The 19,450-nt window shown below is 44.3% G+C and overlaps 1 protein-coding gene and 1 pseudogene across 1 annotated transcript; one reads left to right on the forward strand and one right to left on the reverse strand.

Moving 5' to 3' along the window:
- The first annotated feature begins 10,208 nt into the window (after positions 1-10,208).
- On the forward strand, positions 10,209-11,985 carry LOC110288292 (secretoglobin family 2B member 20-like). Its single transcript, XM_021154680.1, has 3 exons — positions 10,209-10,269; positions 10,734-10,894; positions 11,890-11,985. The coding sequence occupies exons 1-3, from the start codon at positions 10,209-10,211 to the stop codon at positions 11,983-11,985; spliced, it is 318 nt and encodes a 105-aa protein (XP_021010339.1).
- A 1,564-nt stretch (positions 11,986-13,549) lies between these two features.
- Positions 13,550-15,139, reverse strand: LOC147003345 (major allergen I polypeptide chain 1 pseudogene; annotated as a pseudogene).
- Between the last annotated feature and the right edge of the window lie 4,311 nt (positions 15,140-19,450).

The raw sequence follows: 19,450 nt of genomic DNA on the forward strand, positions 1-19,450 counted from the left end.
GCTATGATCACGGCAGCAGTAATTCCAAAATCTCTTTTTTTGTTGAAACAGGGATAAGGTGGAGGGTGTTTCCACCGGAACAGGGATCCAAAGTGGGATCCATGCTACCATGGCACGGGTGTTCTTTGTTATGTCCCAACATTGAGAAATCCAACAAGAATCATTGGAACAGACTTCAAATGAATCATTTGAAATAATAAACAAGAAAGGGGGGTAAACACAGACTGGGGTAGATGGATAATTAATCTGGTTTACCAAAGTTTTATTGAACCCAGTGATCTCTACACTGGTATTAGTATATCCATAAGAATCCTGGGAGGCAGCATGTATTCCCCAATACTGAGCAAATCTTGAGATGCCAGTAAAAGAAGCCTTTCCAACTGCTCCTCCCTGGATAAAGATCAAAGGATTGAGTTCTGTATAACTGCCATTGACTCCACAAAGCACCCACTTGTGAAAGGGATGCATTCTAAAGTCCTGTATGAAAAGTCCCTCTTTCATAACAAATTCCTTCTCTGGATCATCTATCATGTTGGGAGAAAAGGAAAAGGTTTTACTCTGATCTGCCCAACGAGTGATGGAGGATTGACAATCAGACCAAGGCAGTATCAGCCCTTCATCTTCCAAGCTACAATGAGGGGCTATTTTTGGTTGGTGGGGACGTTCTTTGTCTGAAAAGTTAGGTGGTAGAAATGTACCATTAACCCAAATTGCCTCCTGCCAAAAGGTCTGATTTGTAAAGGTTATATCTGCGTTGGAAGTATCTTGGGTTGTGCTTACCCAACCTCCTCGGTGCTCATTAAACTTCCCCAAAGCTCGAGCTGTGAGGTTGATACATTTTCCTGGTCCATTAATTTGAAAACATAAAGAACCCTGTTCTAATAAAGAGCGATTTTCCCCTAATGGTGCTTGGGTGGGATCATAGGGTAGATATGGCAAATCTAATGTTTTATTAGTAGTAAAGAATTTTGGAAAAACTATAGCATTATGGCGAACTGGCATTGGTTTAGGGAAAGTCGAGAGAATGGCCCATCTCTGTTCGCCCCTCATACTAGGAACCTGAGACAAGTTCAGCATTGTCAGGATCAGGAGCAGTCCTCGGGAGGTCTGCATCTTCTGCACCATCCTTGATGAATATCTTGCGGGTGAGTCGTTCTGGCAGCCAAAATGGGTTGTCTTCACTCTGTGGAAAAACACAAACAGCTCCCCTGGATCTTATCAAAATAGGATCCAGGCCTTTCCACAGACCAGTTAAGACATCCTTCCATTTGACCATTTCTTTTGGTCTATCAGGGTCTGAGCTATATCGATCAGCTGCAGAGCGACCTTGCTCGTCAAGATTCAAAAAATTAAGTGTAAAGAGTGCCATAGATACAGCTACTCTTGGCACTGAGGGCAGAGTCTCATCAACTCCCCCTTTTTGTTTTATTAAATAAGACTTGAGTGTACGGTGGGCACGTTCCACAATGCCTTGTCCTTGAGGATTATAAGGAAGGCCAGTCAGGTGAGTGACATCCATTTGATGACAAAATTGCTGAAATTTAGTAGAGGTATATGCTGGCCTATTATCAGTTTTAAGAATTGTGGGCTTGCCCCAAGCATCTTGTAAGAGCTTTTCTATCGTTTGTAAAGCATGACATGCAGCTGGGGTAAGTGCTCTGTGGGAGGAGATGTGGGTATCTCCCTCTAATATGTCAAATAAGGGCTTTAATTCTGCTGATGGAATTTTCAAAAATGGTCTTAGCCAATTAATATCTCCTAGCAATTTTTGGAAATCATTCAAGGTATGTAGTTGATCTTTGCGAATCTCAAATTTTTGAGGAACAATTTTGTCAGGATAAATGAGTGACCCTAGGAAGGCTCCCATTCGAGCAACTTGCACCTTTTCAGTGGCCACCTGCAATCCCCATTGCCCTAACGTTTTTATTAATATAGGGTATGCATCTTGCAATAATTGTGAATTTTTATGGCAAATCAAAATGTCATCCATATAAATTATCACCTGTAATGATGGAAAATGTTCTCTAACTGACTTAAGTGCCAATTGCACATACAGTTTACACATGGTGGGACTATTCGCCATCCCCTAAGATAGGACCTTCCATTGGTATCTTTGATCCGGTTCTAAATGATTAATGGCTGGGATGGTAAATGCAAATCTTTGCCTATCTTGAGGGCATAAAGGTATAGAGAAAAAGCAATCTTTGATATCTATAATTATAATTTCCCAATTTTTGGGTAAGGCAGAAAGCAATGGTAGCCCTCGCTGAACTGGTCCAAATAGACGCATTTGTGCATTAATAGCTCTAAGATCATGTAATAAGCGCCATTTGCCAGATTTTTTCTTAATTACGAAAATAGGTGTATTCCAGGGTGAGGTAGAGGGCTCTAAATGACCCAAGCGTAGCTGTTCTGAAATTAGTTTTGTAGCTGCTTCTAACTTTTCAGAGGAGAGAGGCCATTGAGGAACCCATACAACTTCCTCTGTAAGCCATGGTATGGGCATGGAGCCCTCAACGGCCCCTAGAAAAAACCCAAACCTTGTCTCCCATTATTACCTTTTTGAGGGATACGTTTAAGTTTACCCTGCTCTCCTTTCCCTAATCCCCTTCCTTCTTTATAGCCCATTTTCTTCATTATTTGAACAGCTTGTGGCGAGTATTCATTAGTCAAGGTCAGTCCTAGTGCATGTAAGATGTCTCTCCCCCAGAGATTTACTGGGAGTGGTAAAACATAGGGAGTGAATCGTCCTGTTTGACCTTCAGGAGCTGTCCAGCTCAAAGAACGGGAACTAATAGTGGGACAGGACTGATAATCTAAACCTTGCAAAGAACGTGATGACTGAGTAACGGGCCAAGTTTTTGGCCACCATTGGGAAGAAAGGATACTTTTATCTGCTCCTGTGTCTAAAATCCCTTTAAATTGTTTTCCTTCTATAACTAATTCTAAGAATGGCCTGGAGTCAAGAGGAATCACTAAGTAAGCAGAATCATTTCCAGTAGAACCAATCCCTCTGGTAGCTCGAGGGACACCAGAGGAAGGAAAACAGCCATGTAGGCTTGGCAAAATTATTAACTGAGCTATTCTATCGCCTTGTGAAATAGAAAAGACACCCTGAGGACAGGAACAGAGAACTTGAAGTTCCCCTTCATAGTCTTGATCTACGACTCCAGGGTGAACAATAAGACCTTGTAAGGTAAGGGAGGCCCGGCCCAATATTAGGCCCACACTCCCGGATGGCAGAGGTCCTTTATAGTCAGTAGGAATAGGCTGCACCCCCATTTGGGGCATTAGCATGAATCGGATGGTGGTACGGAGGTCCAACCCAGCTGATCCTTCTGTTGCCCTGCAGACTGTGGGGTCCACCTTTTGCCTGTCGAGGACCCATATGTTTTCGGGCCCTGAGACCTGAGGGCCCTGTACTGGTTTTTTGGAATGGTCTCATTATCTACTGCTTGAGGGAATCCTGGCTGCAGGGGCCTGCCTCGAATGTCCCTGACTGAACAACAATCTCTAGCCCAATGATATCCTTTCCACACTTAGTACACAGTCCTGGTGCTCTCCTTTTGACAAGGGCTCTACAGTCCTTTTTTAAGTGTCCCAGTTTGCCACAATTATAGCAGAGTTTGAACTCAGCCATGTCAGGGCGTTTATGCCCTTGTAGAATGGCAGCTGCTAAACCTGCATTAGTGAGTGGCCCTCCAAGCTCACGACAAACCTTCAACCAATCCTGCAGTCCCTTGCTCTTTCTAGGTGTAATAGCCGCCCTGCATTCCTGGATAGCCTGTTCATAGATCAACTGTTCAATTAAAGGCATAGCTGTCTCTGGGTCCCCAAAAATTCTCCCTGCCGCTTCTGTCATTCTAGCCACAAAATCTGAGAATGACTCCTGTGCGCCCTGGGTGATCTTGGTCAAATGCCCACTTGCCTCTCCCTTCTTAAAGAGTGCCTTCCATGCCTTAACTGCAGCAGCTGAGATCTGAGCATAAGCTCCCCAATGGTAATTTGTCTGGTTATTAGCGTGTTGTCCCTGACCTGTAAGCAACTCAAAAGTCCATGTTCCTTGGTCCCCTTCAACATTGGCATTGGCCCTTGCCTGTGCTTGGCAGGAGTCTTGCCACAAAGCTTTCCATTCTAAATACATTCCCATGTTAGGAGATGCGGCTTTTACTACGGTCATCCAATCGCCGGGGGTCATTGCCAGAGTCACAAGCCTTTCGACTTGGGCTACAGTAAAGTTGGCATTGACTCCATAGTTACGAACTGACTCTGCTAGTTCTTTAATCTGTATATACTCCACTGGGGCATGAACGCGTCCGCCCTCTGCGCCTTCAAAGACTGGGAACGCTTGCTGCACTTTTCTCTGTTCCTCTTTTGAAATGAATGAGTCTGATTGATACCTCTGCACATAGGGCAGAGGTGTACTAGGACCCAGAGGTTGCGGATCTGAAGATCGCATAGTGATTTGACATTTGTCTCTAGCTACTTTTGCTTTCTTTATGTTATTCTGTGACTGATTAGCTCGTCTTTCATCTGGCTGGTATCTTTCTTCCTCTAAGTCTGTCTTCTCAGAGGAGCTAAGTTCCTTATCCAATTCTGAGCTACTGACAGCTAGTGCCTTAAACTCATCTAATGGCGGGTAGAGGCTCCTTTCCTTATGTGCCTCTCTAGTTCTTTCTGTCTTCTTCTCTCCCTTTCCATCTTTTTCTAATCTCTCCCAAGGCATTCTTTCCTTTATATCTCTTTTCCTCGGGCTCAAGGCCCGTGGAAAGGCCTAAATTCTTCAGTGCACCTTGTTTCGTCCCAACTTTCAATCTCTCTCCCCACTCTGCCTCTGATAGACTGTCTTGAATTTCGTCCAAAATCTTCTGCCCTGCTTCTACCATTTGCTGACAATCCTCATCTGTTAAGCACGATCTGACCAATTTCCATAATGGCATGATCCCTGCTTTAAGTTTGCTGTTCTGCTGTTCCCTAACTAGATCTCCTTTCAGTTTGTCCCAAGAAGTGACAGTTAACGAACCTGAGCAAGCATACCATGGTGCCACACGGTCTACCTCCCTAACAAATGCCTCTATACTCTTAGTGGCGATTTTTAGGCCACACTGCTTCAGGACCGACCTTAACGCCACTACTACAGAGTGAGAAATTCCCATACTGCCGCTATCCAGTCCTGACCGTGACTGAAACTAATCGCTGTCCAGGCACTGTCCAGGTGCTGTCCGAGCCTGACTGCGACTGGGAACCAGTCAGCAGTTCCAGAGGTGGAAGCAAAACGAAACCAAAAGGGAAAGTGCAATCGCCGTGCAAACAATCAAAAGGGCATCTAACTCTGGAGAAATTTCAAGACTATACTTACCTTGCAGAGCTGTAGTGTCCCGCAGTTCTGGTTCCGCCCCGCGAACGAGGGATCTTCCTTGCGCCGGTGTGATGGTATAAAGTCCCCGGGTCTTCGGCGCCACGTATCCTGAGCTTTTGTCCCCGCCGGCAAGAACACACTCAGGACAACCCGAATCTTCTGCGGCAAAGCTTTATTGCTTACTTCTCAGGAAGAACCCGACCCCAGAAAATGGAGTCCCTTATATAGTGCTCAGCCATGACGTTTCAGCACCTGATGTGGCGTGACAGCTCTTGATTCGTTGCTCGCCCATCACATCACTATTACACCCCGAGAATGGGCAGTGACTAGGAGTGAGTTCACCCTCGCACTTGCGCACAAGGCTTGTTTACTAGTTAGTCACAGCGGAGGCCAGCGCCATCTTATAATGGTGATTGCTCGCGGCATGCGCACGGCTCTCCACAGCGATTGCTCGCTGCACAGCTTTCCACAATGGAGAAAGGGGAAGGCTGCCATAGGGCCTCATGGCTCAGGAGCACATGACCAGGAGCTGTGGACCATGTGTACAGCCTGATGGAGCACAAATAACCCTGGGCAACATTTAAACAGCACGTAACATGGGACCTATGGATTGTATGCAAGTCAAAATAGTACACAACATGTCTGATCTTGGTTTACAACTCATCAAATGATATACAAAGCCTTTGTGTCTTTTATAGAGGCTAGCTAAAATATATATTTCATTTATAGCCAGTTTCTGCTCCATGTTGTCAAACATGGTGGGCAATGAAGAAGCCAAAGTCAGCCTGGCTCCCCCTACCTGCGCACAATTGTTATCTTTTTGATTGAGGGGATTCCCACACAGGTAATTGGGCCACATCTGCCTCAACTTCCCACAAGTAGGGATCACAGGTCAGAAGCACTATGTTTTTACCTCATTGCTTGGGACTTTGCCAGTCATCTGACTTCTCTGTGTATACCTGAACCTGGAATTTACCATTTAACCAGCATGTTTGTCATTTATGGAGTCTCTACTTTAGGTATGACACCATTTCTCCATAATTGTGACCCAAGAGAGAACCAGGGTCTTCATGTGTTCTGCCCTTACTGCCTGAAATGCTTTTCCTTCATCTTCCTGGGAAATTTGTCACCTAAATCCCCAGACTGCATCATAAACCAACATATCAGAGGGAGGGCCAGCTACAGCTTTCACCATGTTTAAGGCACACACCAAACACCCATATTGAGTCTTTGTCCCCACTGTTCCATGGCTGAGGAGTGTATGGTAGGTACTTGAGAAGGAAGGTAGAGCCTCTGCTATCAGTCTTCCACAATCCCCTGTTGCCTTTCTGTAGTTCACCCTGTGTTGAGATAACACAAGTCTCTGGCTACCCGCAGTTGCCCTATTCTCTACTTTGAAGATTCCAGGCCCTGAAGGAAATTAATCTCTTTCTTATATACAGGACCTAGTCTTGGGTCATTTGTCATAGCAACACAACCTGAATTACAACCCTACAGTCCACGTGGATCCTTTATATATAAGAACACACCTACCCTTCACCATAGAAAAGGCTATGAAACCTGCTTCCTATTTTATACCTCATCTTTTTTTGGCTGACTTTTGGTGTTCATTAGATGTCTGAAGGCTCAGGAGAGCAAGGCCTTCCTCTCTCCCAGGGTCAGCACAAATAGGAGGTCTTCATACATGCTAGTCAGACTGGCAAAAGGGCTATCTCAATTCTCTCAAGTCTATAAACAAGACCCTACTTAAAACACACAACACTATCTTGTCATATAATGCAGCCTTGGCTTCAAACTACTCCTCCCGATTCCTATGTTACATAAGTGTTGTGCTTAAGTAATAGGGTTGGTATTTAATTTTAAAAGTAAAGATTATATGTGTTTTGATAAGGCACAATTAAGTAGTTTGTTGTAAAAGGAACTTTACTTACAAAATCTGTACCACATCCGGTGACAGAATGAACTTTGCTGAAGACATAAAAAGTCCAAAGCCTTTGAATTTTACTGGTTATCTGAACCAAACAGGATATACCTCCTGTAACTGTTTGGGCAATTAGGTGCCAAGTACTGAGATCTAATTGTTGGCTCTCTTCTCAGTCCACTGGTCTTTGTTTTTATGACCTTGCATGGCTGAGGGCTGAGATGGCCTGGAGAATGTGCCCAATGGGGGCTTCTCTCTTCTGTATGGGGTTGAAAATTGAGACAAGGGCATCATGTGGTTAAGCAAGTGTCTACTGCTGAGTGGCCCTAAGCTACTCTGATTTTATCATGCTGTTCTATCACTGTAACAGTAATCTTAACTAAGGCACATGACATTTATATCTGTATGTACAAAGTGGCAAGGGAAAGACAGTGAGGGCCTTCAGTTGCTCTCTACCATATAGATGTGTGTATATATATTATATCTGTGTATTCATACATATATGCATATGTTGTGCATATGTGACATTTTCTTTAGTTTTCCATTATGTGTATGGGGATTGTACCTGCATGAGTGTCTTATGCAGTCATGTTTACATTCCCTGTGGAGGTCACAGGAGAGCACTGGATCCTCTGGAACTGGATTTACAGATGGTTCTTACCTGCCATGTGGGTGCTGGTAAGTGATTCTGTATCCTTTTTATAGCTGAGATCACCTTATATTTTTTGAGACAGGGCCTCTTAATGGAGCTTGCTGATGGCTAGATGGACTGGCCAGTAAGCTCTCTGGTGCTGGAGTTACCAGTGGTCACTTTGTGCCTAGCTGTCCTCACAGGTTCTGAGGGTTGAAAACCATGGATTCAAGAGTGTATGCCCAGAAACTATTTCACTTACTGGCCTGTCCCCGAAGTCCACCATGATGCTTTCTTGATTACATGTAGTTCACAGTGAAGGACTGAAGGGAGGTCAACTCCCAGAAGAAACATCTACAGATCCTCTGGAATTCTTCTGTGAGATGTAAGAATGTTGAATTTCATCCATGTTCATTTATATGCCACGAAACCAATCACAACACCATGAGTTTATAGGTTATTTCAAATTTCTAGTACAACCCAATATCATGTTGTCTAGTTGGTTGTTCAAATTGTTTTATATTTGTCAATTAGGAGCCTGTGCATGCTTCTTCATACCAATTTCCACAGAAAATTCTAGATGTATGTTCATGTGTTTGTGTACTTGTGTCTGTAACTGTGTATGGACAGTGGTACTAAGATGTGTGTGTGTGTGTGTGTGTGTGTGTGTGTGTCTGTGTGTGTGAGTCTGTGTCTGTGTCTGTGTGTGTGCATGTGAAGGTCAGACGACAATTTGGAGGAGTTAATTCTCTTCTGTTACCAGGTGGATTCTGGGATTTGAACTCAGTTCTTCACCTTCAATAACTGCACCTTTAATCACTGAGCTATCTCAACATCCTTCCACGTGATTTTTTGAGACCAGGTCTCTTATTGTACATGAGGCTCACATAGGATTAGACGTGTATGCCACCACTCTCTCAGGTACTAGGGATTTGAACCCATGACATTATTCTTGAAAAAGAAGCAATTTGCACACTGAGCTATCTCTTTGGTTGCTCTTGTTTATGTGTGTGGTGCTGTAAAATAACCAAAAGGCTATGCACATGATAAAAAAAAATATTCTGCCACTGTTTAGGGAACTAGTGACAAAATGCCAGGGGAAAAGCAACATTTCTAATCACAGTTTGAAGAGATACAGTCCCTCACAGTCAGTTAGGCACAATGAAGGATCTTGAGGTGGTTGGTCACATCTACAACCAGGAAGCATAGAGCCATGAATGGTTCTGCTCAGCTTGTTTAACTCTGTCCACCCTATATGTAACCATAGTACACACTTCCACAAAAAAGTAAGTCTACCCACCTCAATTGACCATGCCTAAAAACACCCACTCAGAACTTTGTTTCATGGCAACATTCAACCCAGTCAGAATGATCATCAAGATTAACCATCACACACTGCAAACAGAGTGAGCCTTAATTTAAGACCTTCCTGTCTTAAGAAACATGCACTACCACACACAGCTAACAATCATACTGTGATGGAAATGATTCCTTAGGGTAATTATGTTGTTCTGAACTTGAGATAGACTATACACACAGCACTTCCTGTGGCCTGTGGAGCAGTGTAGTTTACAGGCAGGCAGTTCAGAGTAGCCTGAGCGGTGGTGGACAGCAGTGTTCATGAACAGGGTGAATCCATCACTCTACCACTCACTGCTCTCACCACATGGACAATAATTTTCAAATGTCTTTAAGACATGGTTCCTAACAAAACTGAGAGTGGACAAGGTGAACATGACAACAGGAAAGAGCTACTGTGGAGTGAAGCACAATTTGTGGTAAAAAAAAGCATCATGAGCACCCAAGGATATTCACACTGCCACAGAGCTGGGGACTACCCTGGCTGAGTGTCACAGAGAGGTATATGGGGCCTTCCTGTCCTCAGCCTTCCAATACAAAGGTCTCAGTAGCTTGGACAATGAGGTCAAAAATACATAAGGAGTTTGACAAGGAAGCACAGGTGACAAGTAAAACAGGACCACAGGTCATTTTGTTCACCACTTGGGCTGCTTGCAAAGATCAGCTCTAAACCCTCTTTGGCAAATGTACAAACAACTTCTCTCCAGAAACTGATGACATCAGACTGTCTCAGGTTGTTTGTTCTTCAGAGTGGGAGGAGCCTCCATGCTTCTGCCTCTACGCAAGTTGAAAGGAGATCTACAGGTGCTAGGTTCTTGCCCAAAAGTTGTTTGAAACTCCTGGAGGCTTGGTTGGGGATGGGTGTGGCTGGGCTCAGAGCCATAATGGTTTATAAAGAAGAGGATTTGTTCTCAGAGGAGCATTTAGCACTCTTCATCATGAAGGGTACACTTCTTCTGCTGGGGTTGCTGGTGACTGGAGAGCTGAGCTTCCAAACAAGTGAGAGTGGTACCCTTGTTCACACCATCTCAGTCCCATGGAGATAAATAAGTGGGGCCCTGAGAAAGACCTAGGTGTCCTCGGGAGGCCACTGGCAAGGAGCTTCAGAAGACAGTTGATGCTTTCTGCTCTGAGTTAAAAATTTGGGTTTGTGGGATGTGGAGACAGAGGTGTGCTGGTGATGATACTCATGATTAAGGGACCTTACATGCACAGTTGATGCAGAGGCAAGTGTTGAGCTTATGTGAAGGTCAGATATCAAGGTTTGTCCACTCATGGATGGTTTTCTGCTAGATCTGTGTATGTCATGTAAACCATGTTGTATCTGGGAGGCTGAAGCCTTTGGGAGTGTTTGACTATGAGAAAAGTCAGTTAAGACATTTGTAGATGCAGTAAGGAACATTGAGCCCCTGCTTTGACCATCCCATTGTCTTTCAATGGTGTTTTTCTCTCTGTGTTAGCAGCAGAAGAATGTGTTCCTTTCTTCAAAGGTTATGTAAGTCTTGTCTCTGGATTAAGGTTTGTGTTGCATCAAGAACTCCAGGCATTCAATGCTACTAAAGGAGAAAAGATGGCCTTTGAAAAAATCCAGGACTGCTACAAATTTATGGGACCCAAAATTATGGTAATTTTCTGCCTACCTCCTCTCACCCATGCAACAGATGCTGTAAGGCTGTGTACAAGTGATAAATGCAACCATTGCTACATGTCAGGTGACCTGCAACTGAGAACTGAAACCCTTGCCCACCCTAGTAAACGTAAAGCAGCATGCCTTATACACAGCCATCCTGTTCCTTGCGTGATCCTGAAGCTCACTCCCACATGCTGGGTAACCATGAGGTTCTCACCCATAGTTGGAACAGGGGAGTCCTTGGGATGGCCTCTGCACAGGTTTGGTACTCACAGATCTATTCTAAGATGCTTGAAATTTCTCACCAGTGTCTTCTTTGGAACCTCTCTGGGGTCTATTATTCCCTTGCCTTTGATGAATCCCATTTCTGATGGCATCATCTGTGCTAAAACAAAACTTCCCACCATGTCTGAAATGCCACCCCCACCACAGGGATTGCTTACAGTTCCTCATCACTATTGTCTCCTGTCCTCTATTGTTTAAAGCATAACTGGATTACAGAGATGTATATTTTGAACAGTGTAGCTCTCACCTTATTTCCCAAAGTATTTTACTTGACTATCAGGTCTTGAAAAACCACAGTGCTATCCAAAATGATTTTCCTCTAACAAGTCCAAATGGGGGACATATTTTTAACATGGCTACACAGCCAATGTGCCTGGAGAGAGGTGCTCAGGTGTGGAAGACATCACCAAACTCATACTCAGCTCTACTCTCCCTCTCTAGACCTAGCCTATATTATGCTGTCCAGAACCTTCTCCACTTCTTCCCTGCCTGACTATGGAGGTTTTCAGGATTTCTCCTGAAGGGTGTGAGTGGGCTCCAATTCCCTTGACTAAGAATTTGTCATTGGAGACCTAAATCACTGCATGGGATTTTCTTTGCTGTGCATGAGGAGCAGTCTCTTTGTGGGTGGTTGGAGAGTGCTGCTGAGGTCCTGTATGTTGCCTATAGCCAACACTGTTCCTCTCTGCCTCTTTGTTTTCCAGGAAGCCATGATCTCCAGCCCAGAATGCCAGGCATACTATACTAGGGGCACCGTAGGAAACTTTATAGACATTATTTTCAAGTTATTAGGACTATAGATGTTAATGTGTTTTGGGCAACCCATCTTTGCAACATGTCTGATCCAAGTGCCATCTTGCTGACCTGTCCTCTTTCTCTCCTGAAGTTGGATTCCTGATCCTGTTCCTTTATCAATCAGTCTCTTAGACTGATTCAAATAAATGCTTGCAACTCTGTTCTGTGACCTGTGTCTATGTGCTGAACAAGGTCTTCAGGGGATCCAGGAGATACTGAGAGAAATGACTTGTATAGTCACTGAGAGCAGGGTGACTGCTCCTGGTTAGCCAGGTGATAATGAAAAAGCCTTTCTGGTCTCCTTTTTGTGTTGCAGTGTAGACCAGGCTGGACTGGAACTCACAGAGATCCATGAGCCTCTTCCTCCTGAGTGCTGGGATTATGTGAGCCCCCATGCTCAGTTTACTGGAGCTCTGTGAGACTCTGGAGACTGGGATTGTCTGAGGAAAAATAGCATGTAAGTAGCCACAGGATTCACCAGGTTGTCAGGATATAAAAGAAGTGAGAAACACTTACCTCATGTGTAGTCTCCGGGCTGCATTTTGGCAGCACCACAATTGAGTTGTGGCACCACAATGTCCCAGACTTTGTCCCTGCAATATCCTTCAACCAAATCAGACCCAACCTTGAATTCAAAAATCCAGGCTCCCCAATGATTTGCAAGGTCTTTTTTGTCGGGTTCCTGTTTTTAGACACCTGGAAGGAAAAGCTATAGTCTGCTGCATCTATGCAGGTGAGCAGGCAAGTGGCTTCCTTGAGAGCAAAGTTGTAGCCATCAACATAGTGGGATGTCTTCTATTTTTTTCCTGCAAACAGAAAGCTAAGTAAGACTTTTGGGGGTGAAGGAGACCTCATTCCCCAGTGACCATGCACAGAGACACTTCCTAGAAAGACCTACAGCCAATTTGCAATGGCTCTTGTATCTGACCAGGACCAGGGAGCCTTGCCCCCAACCTGTTAAGAAAAGCTTTGTAAAAATCCTCAAATCCAGCCAGATGGGAGGAGACAACTTGGGAGACAACATAGTCCCAGTGGGACCGAATGGGGAGGAGCTGACAGAGCCCCATGTGAGCCTTTGGGCTGGTGGGGCCCCACAAGCAAACTGACTGCTGTCACATGTTGATGATGACCCTCAAATATCTTCAGCTAAAGACAGGACCTTAACACACCTGTTCTAGGGACATGAGGGTGTTCACTTTAATTCTATCCTTGAATTGTCACACGTGGAGTCCACAAAGTGGTCTTCAAAGTTCAGAAAACAGGATAACATATGACTTTTTTGGAGCTGCAGTGGTAGGCTTGGAAATTTAGGATAAATACCTAGGCTAGAGAAGGGTGCCAGGTGCCAAGTTTCTGCAGCTAGACTAGGAAGGCTGTGTCAGGAAGGCTGAGGGAGGCCAATCTTCAGGCAGGGATCTACTGTGGATTGACTGAGCTGAGCAGTCAGAGTCAACTCAGGCAGTCTGAGAGCTCCTTTCTGCCCCATCCTTGTGACACTCTCAATCAGGTGTGTCACATTTCTGGATTCTCAGTGAAGCTTCAGTGGTGTGCAAGGGCACAAGCCTTCCCCTAACCAGACACATAGAGACTCACGATGAAAGCAGTTGCATGTGCCTTGTCTTCCTCTGTCAATGTGCTATCAACACATTGCTTGATTTTTTCAGTATTTTCCAGTATTTCAGGGTCATCTTTGTATTGTTTAACGTACTCAACATACTCTCCTGAGATTTCGTTTAAAAATAGATGAACATCCTCTTTTATAGCTGGGCAAATGCCAAAATCTGGAACACAAAGACAAGGTGACCCTCATTTGAAAGACCTGCATCAGTATATCCCAGGGGATAGAGGGTGTGAGAGCCTGGATAGCTTGCATCCCTGACCCCCACACGGTAATACCCACATCCCCCTAAAGTCAGGAGTAACAGGGCAGCCCCGAGGATAACCACAGCACCAGCAAGCTTCATGATAATGGTGGCAAGTGTTCCTACACAGCTTGGTCCCCTTCTTTAACTACCCTGGTTGGCTCAGTGGGCATGGAGGGGCCTGTGTTTGAGCCTCTCCATTCCCCTCCCAGTACACATCTTGGAACTTCCTGAGGGTGTGTGATTGCGTCATTGAGAGATATGTATTTTGGCAAGGTCCTGGTCAATAACCTATTTCAACTTGTTTGCCTTCTTAGAGATCTTCTTAAGATATGACAAATGTCACTTGTAATTTTACAGCCAAAGGGAAAGTATGACTAGGGAGAGGATCAAATGGTCTCTCAATCAGACCTCCAGAATGAAACCTGTGTCCTCCTGTCACACTGAGAACCTCAAGAGCCATATCCATAGTCAGTTCTAAACAAGACAAACTTCAGACCACTAGCCATATGACCCCTGCCCTGTCTTTGTTCTGTCCCTATCTTCCATATGCTTTGTGCCTTACCTTGAACCAGACTCTGCAACCAATGTTTATCCTGCTGTTATAGGCATCCTTCAATTTGACCTTTTCTTGTTGGTTGTAGGTTTTGTCTGAAATAGGGTCTCTCTACTCAGCCCACACTTCCTAAAGAAGTACAAAAGAGCAGTAAAAAGAACCCTTTCATGAAGCCTAAAATGGCAATGCCAGGGGGGCACCGTATCTCCTATCTGAGTGAACTGGATTAAGCAGTCTGCTTCCAATGTGGGTGGAGGAGGGGCCTACCTTCTAGAACCTGGCTGTCCTGGAAACATGTAGATTGGGTTAGCTTTGGACTCAGAGAAATCTTTGTGACTCTCTCCCATGTGAATAGTGGAATAAAAGGCAAGTTCTTTCACTTCTGCCTAAACTTGACTTCTTTAACCCATTGTTGAGGTTTCTGTTTTGTTTCTTGTTTGTTGTTTTTATTTTTTGTTGTTGTTGTTTTTTTTTAAAGATGATCTTGCCCAGGTTGGTCTTGACCTCATAACCTTCCTGAGAAATGAGTGTGTGGTCTTGCCTGCCTGCCTGCCTAACTATCTGTCTTCTGTCTGTCTGTCTGTGGGTCGGTCTGTCTGTCTGTCCATCTGTTTATGTGTATATGTGGTAGATTCAACTTTTGGGGGGATGGTGTAAATCATTGTCAAAATCAGTTAGCAATAAACAGGTATGGTAATTCTCACCTTTGATCTCAGTATTTTGGAGGAAGAGCCATCCCATCTTTGTGAGTTAGAAGTCAGACTTGTCTACACAAAGAGTTCTAGGCTACCCAAAATTACACAGGAAGACCCTGTTAATAAACATCATTAGTGTGTTAATTAAGTTCTCACTTCAAGTGCCTTGTGCTCATTTTCTCATAACTAAGAAAGGATATTTCATTTCTGAGCTAACTGGCCTCCTAATTGGTCACTGCCAGACTATGCATTGCTGCTCTAGTTATTCTGACTACTGATCAAAAAGCCTACATGATGGCCATTATGAATATTCCACAGCCATCCTGTAAAAATTAGAGTCCAATCTCAGCTGGATTCCCAAGCTCCTGAAGACTCAGCATCAGTCCATCTGTGACAGTGTGTCCAGCTGATCTTTGCTACCACAGAATTCCAGATGACCCTTCAACACCCTCTATCTGGGCCAGTAGGGGAGCATCTCCCACTGCACAGGGACATAAGGGGACTGTTGGGAAGGGTGCTAAGAGACAAGGCTGTGGTAGGCCACCTGCTCCACCCAACTTGGAAGCAGACTGCTTAAGCCCATTCACTCAGATAGGAGATACAATGGCTCCCCTTGCATTGCCATTTTAGGCTTCATGAAAGGGTTCTTTTGACAGCTCTTTTGTCCTTCTTTAGGAAGTGAGGGCTGAACAAACACCAATGCAGGTGGCTGAAGACAGCAGAGCAAAGCCTGAGGCAGACATGTAAAGGCTGAAGGGTCAGCAGGATGAGCTGTGAAACAGGCAAAGTGTCCTACTGCTCTATGGTAGCTGAAGCATTTGACGGGGGAAATGCAGGAGAGAGTAGGTAGGGTCATGGAATGAAGAGAGGGCAGAGGCAGACTCTGAGGAAGAACACAAGGGATCCAGAGGACAGGATAATTAGATCCCAATAGCCAAACGAGGTCTAGGAAGCTGCACAATCATTGGAGACTACATTAGGGCATGGAGACTCATCATGGCAGAGTGCCAGAAAGGCTCAGCTTCCTGTCCATGCTGCCGACTATCTGCAGCACAGGTAGGCCTCAGGGTCCCATGCTAGTAAGAGGACTACTCAGGAGAGTATACCACTGCTGCTTCTACCATCTGCTACCTGTTGGAGTTAGTCCCTTGCTGGTGTGTATTCAAATGCTAAGTACTGGAACGCAGGAAATAGAATCTCCCTAACCTACAACTACTTACCAATCTCTAACAAATTCTCACATACAACAGATGTTGCTTAGTAAATTAGTTCACCTAAATCTCTGACTATCTAAGAAAATGTGACTACCAGGCAATGATAGAGAGAAAAGAGGTATTCTGGGGGTTTTTTTTCTGGGCTGGGTGTCACAGGTAGGGATCATAAGGCAAGAGAAGAGGACAGAGGAAGAGGAAGAAGATGGAGAAAGGGGCAGGCTGCCATGGGGCCTGATGGCTCAGGAGTACATGACCAGGAGCTGTGGACCATGAGTACAGGCTGATGGATCAGAAATAACCCGGGGAAACAGTTAAACAGCAATTAATATCAGGCCTATGTATTGTATGAAAGTCAAAATAGAACACAACCTTTCTGATAAAGGTTTACAGCTCACCAAATAATATACAAATCTTTGTATCTTTTAAAGAGAATAGCTAAAATATATATTTCATTTATAGCCACTTTCTCCTCCTTGTTGTGAAACATTGTGGGCAATGAAGGGCCGAAGCCAGCCTGGGAGAGCATCCCCCTACCTGAGCACAATTTTTTCTTTGTGATTGAGGGGATCCCACACTGGTAACTGGGACACACCTGCCTCAACTTCCCACAAGTGGGGACGACAGATGAGAAACACTATGTCTTCCTCTCATTGCTATGGACTTTGCCAGTCATCTGACTGCTCTGTGTACATCTGAACCTGGAATTTACCTTTTAACCAGTGTGTTTATTATTTATTGAGTCTCTACATTAGGTATGACACAACATTTCCATAATTGTGACCCAAGAGAGAACCAGGGCCTTCATATGCTCTGCCCTCACTGCCTGAAATGCTTTCCCTTCAGAATCCTGGGAAATTTGTCACCTAAATCCCCAGACTGCTTCAAAAACCAACATATCAGAGAGAGGGCCAGCTACAGTTTCACCATGGTTAAGGCAAACACCAAACACCCACATTAAGCCTCTGTCCCATCTGTGGCAGGACTGAGGAAAGTATGGTAGGTCTTTGAGAAGGAAGGTAGAGCCTCTGTTCTCAGTCTTCCACAATCCCCTGTTGCCTTCCTGCAGTTCACCCTGTGTTCAGATAACACAAGTCCCTGGCTAGCTGAAGTTGCTCTAATCTCTACCTTCAAGATTCCAGACCATGAAGCAAATTAAACACTTTTCTATATTCAGGACCTAGTCTTGGGTCATTTGTCATAGCAACACAACCTGAATTACAATCCTACAGTCCACATGGATCCCTTGTATATAAGAACACACCTGACCTTCACGTTAGCAAAGGCTCTGAATCCTGTTTCCTCTTCTATAGCTCCTCTTTCCTTGGCTGACTTTTGGTGTTCTTTAGGTGTCTGAAGGCGCAGTTGAGCAAAGCCTTCCTCTCTCCCAGAGTCAGAACACATAGGAGGTCTTCAAAAATGCTGGTTACACTGGCCAAACAGCTATCTCACTTCTTTCAAGTCTATAAACAAGACCCTACTTAAAACACACAACACTATCTTGTCATATATTGCAGCCTTGTTTTCAAACTACACTTCCCCCATGCCTATGTTACATAAGTGTTTGTGCTTAAGTAATTTGGTTCGTATTTAATTTTAAAAGTAAAGATTATATGTGTTTTGATAAGGCATAATTAAGTAGTTTGTTGTAAAAGGCACTTGACTGTCACAATCTGTACAGCACATGGTGACAGAATGAACGTTGCTGAAGACTTAAGGAGTCTAAAGCCTTTGAATTTTACTGGTTATCGGAGCCAAACAGGATATACCTTCTGTAACTGTTTGGTCAATTAATTGCCAAGTACTGAGATCTAATTGTGAGCTCTTTGCTTGGTCCACTGGTCATTGTTTTTATGACCTTGCATGTCCTGAGGTCTGAGATGGCCTGCAGAATGTGCCTACTGGGGGCTTCTCCCTTTTGCACAGGGATGGGAAAGGATACAAGGGCATCATGTGGTTAAGCAAGTATCTACTGCCCAGTGACCCGATGCTACTCTGATTTGATCATGGTGTTGTATCACTTGAAAAGTAATCTTAACTAAGACACATGACATTTATGTCTGTATGTACAAAGTGGCCAGAGAAAGACAGTGAGGGCCTTCAGTTGCTCTCCACAATGTAGATGTGTGTATATACATTACATCTGTGTATTTATAAATATATGCATATGTGTGTGCTGATTTGACATTTTATTTAGTTTCAATGTATGTGTATGGGGATTGTGCCAGCATGAGTGTCTTATGCAGTACTGAATGCTTTCCCTGTGGACGTCCAGGAGAGCACTGGATCCTCTGTAACTGGAGTTACAGATGGTTGTTACCTACCAAGTGGGTACTAGGAAGTGATTCTGTGTCCTTTTTTATAGCTGAGACCACCTTATTTTTTTTTAAACAGGGCCTCTTACTGGAGCTTGCTAATGGCTAGATGGACTGGCCAGTAAGCTCTCTGGTGCTGGAGTTACCAGAGGTCACTTTGTGCCTAGCTGTCCTCATAAGTTCTGAAGGTTGGAAACCATGGATTCAACAGTGTATGCCAAGCAACTACTTCACTTACTGGCCTGTCCCCCAAGCTTGCTCTGCTGCTTTCTTGAGAACATATAGCTCACAGTGAAGGACTGAAGGGAGGTCTACTCCCAGGAGAAACATCTCCAGATCCTCTGGAATTCTTCTGTGCAATATAAAAACACTGACTTTCATCCATGCTCATTTATGCCACACAACCATACCCAACAGCATGGGTTTATAGGTTATTTCAAAATTATAGTACAATCCAATATCATGTTGTTTAGTTTTTTATTCAAATTGGTTTTTATTTGTCAATTAGGTACCTGTTCATGCTTCCTCATGACAGTTTCAACAGAAAATTCTAGATGTCTGTTCACGTGTTTGTGTACTTGTGTATGTGACTGTGTATGGACAGTGGTACTAAGATGTGTGTGTGTGTGTGTGTGTGTGTGTGTGTGTGTGTGTGCGTGTGTGTGTGTGTGCGTGTGCGCGTGCGCATATGCGTGTGCGTGTGTGTGCATGTGCGTGCACATGCGTGTTCATATAAAGGTCAGACGACAATTTGGAGGAATTATTTCTCTTCCTCTACCAGGTGGTTTTTGAGATTTGAACTCAGGTATTCACCTTCAATCACTGCACCTT

This window comes from Mus caroli, unplaced genomic scaffold (genome assembly GCF_978045245.1).
Source record: "Mus caroli unplaced genomic scaffold, Mus_caroli_1 scaffold_8, whole genome shotgun sequence".
NCBI classification, from domain to species: Eukaryota; Metazoa; Chordata; class Mammalia; order Rodentia; family Muridae; genus Mus; species Mus caroli.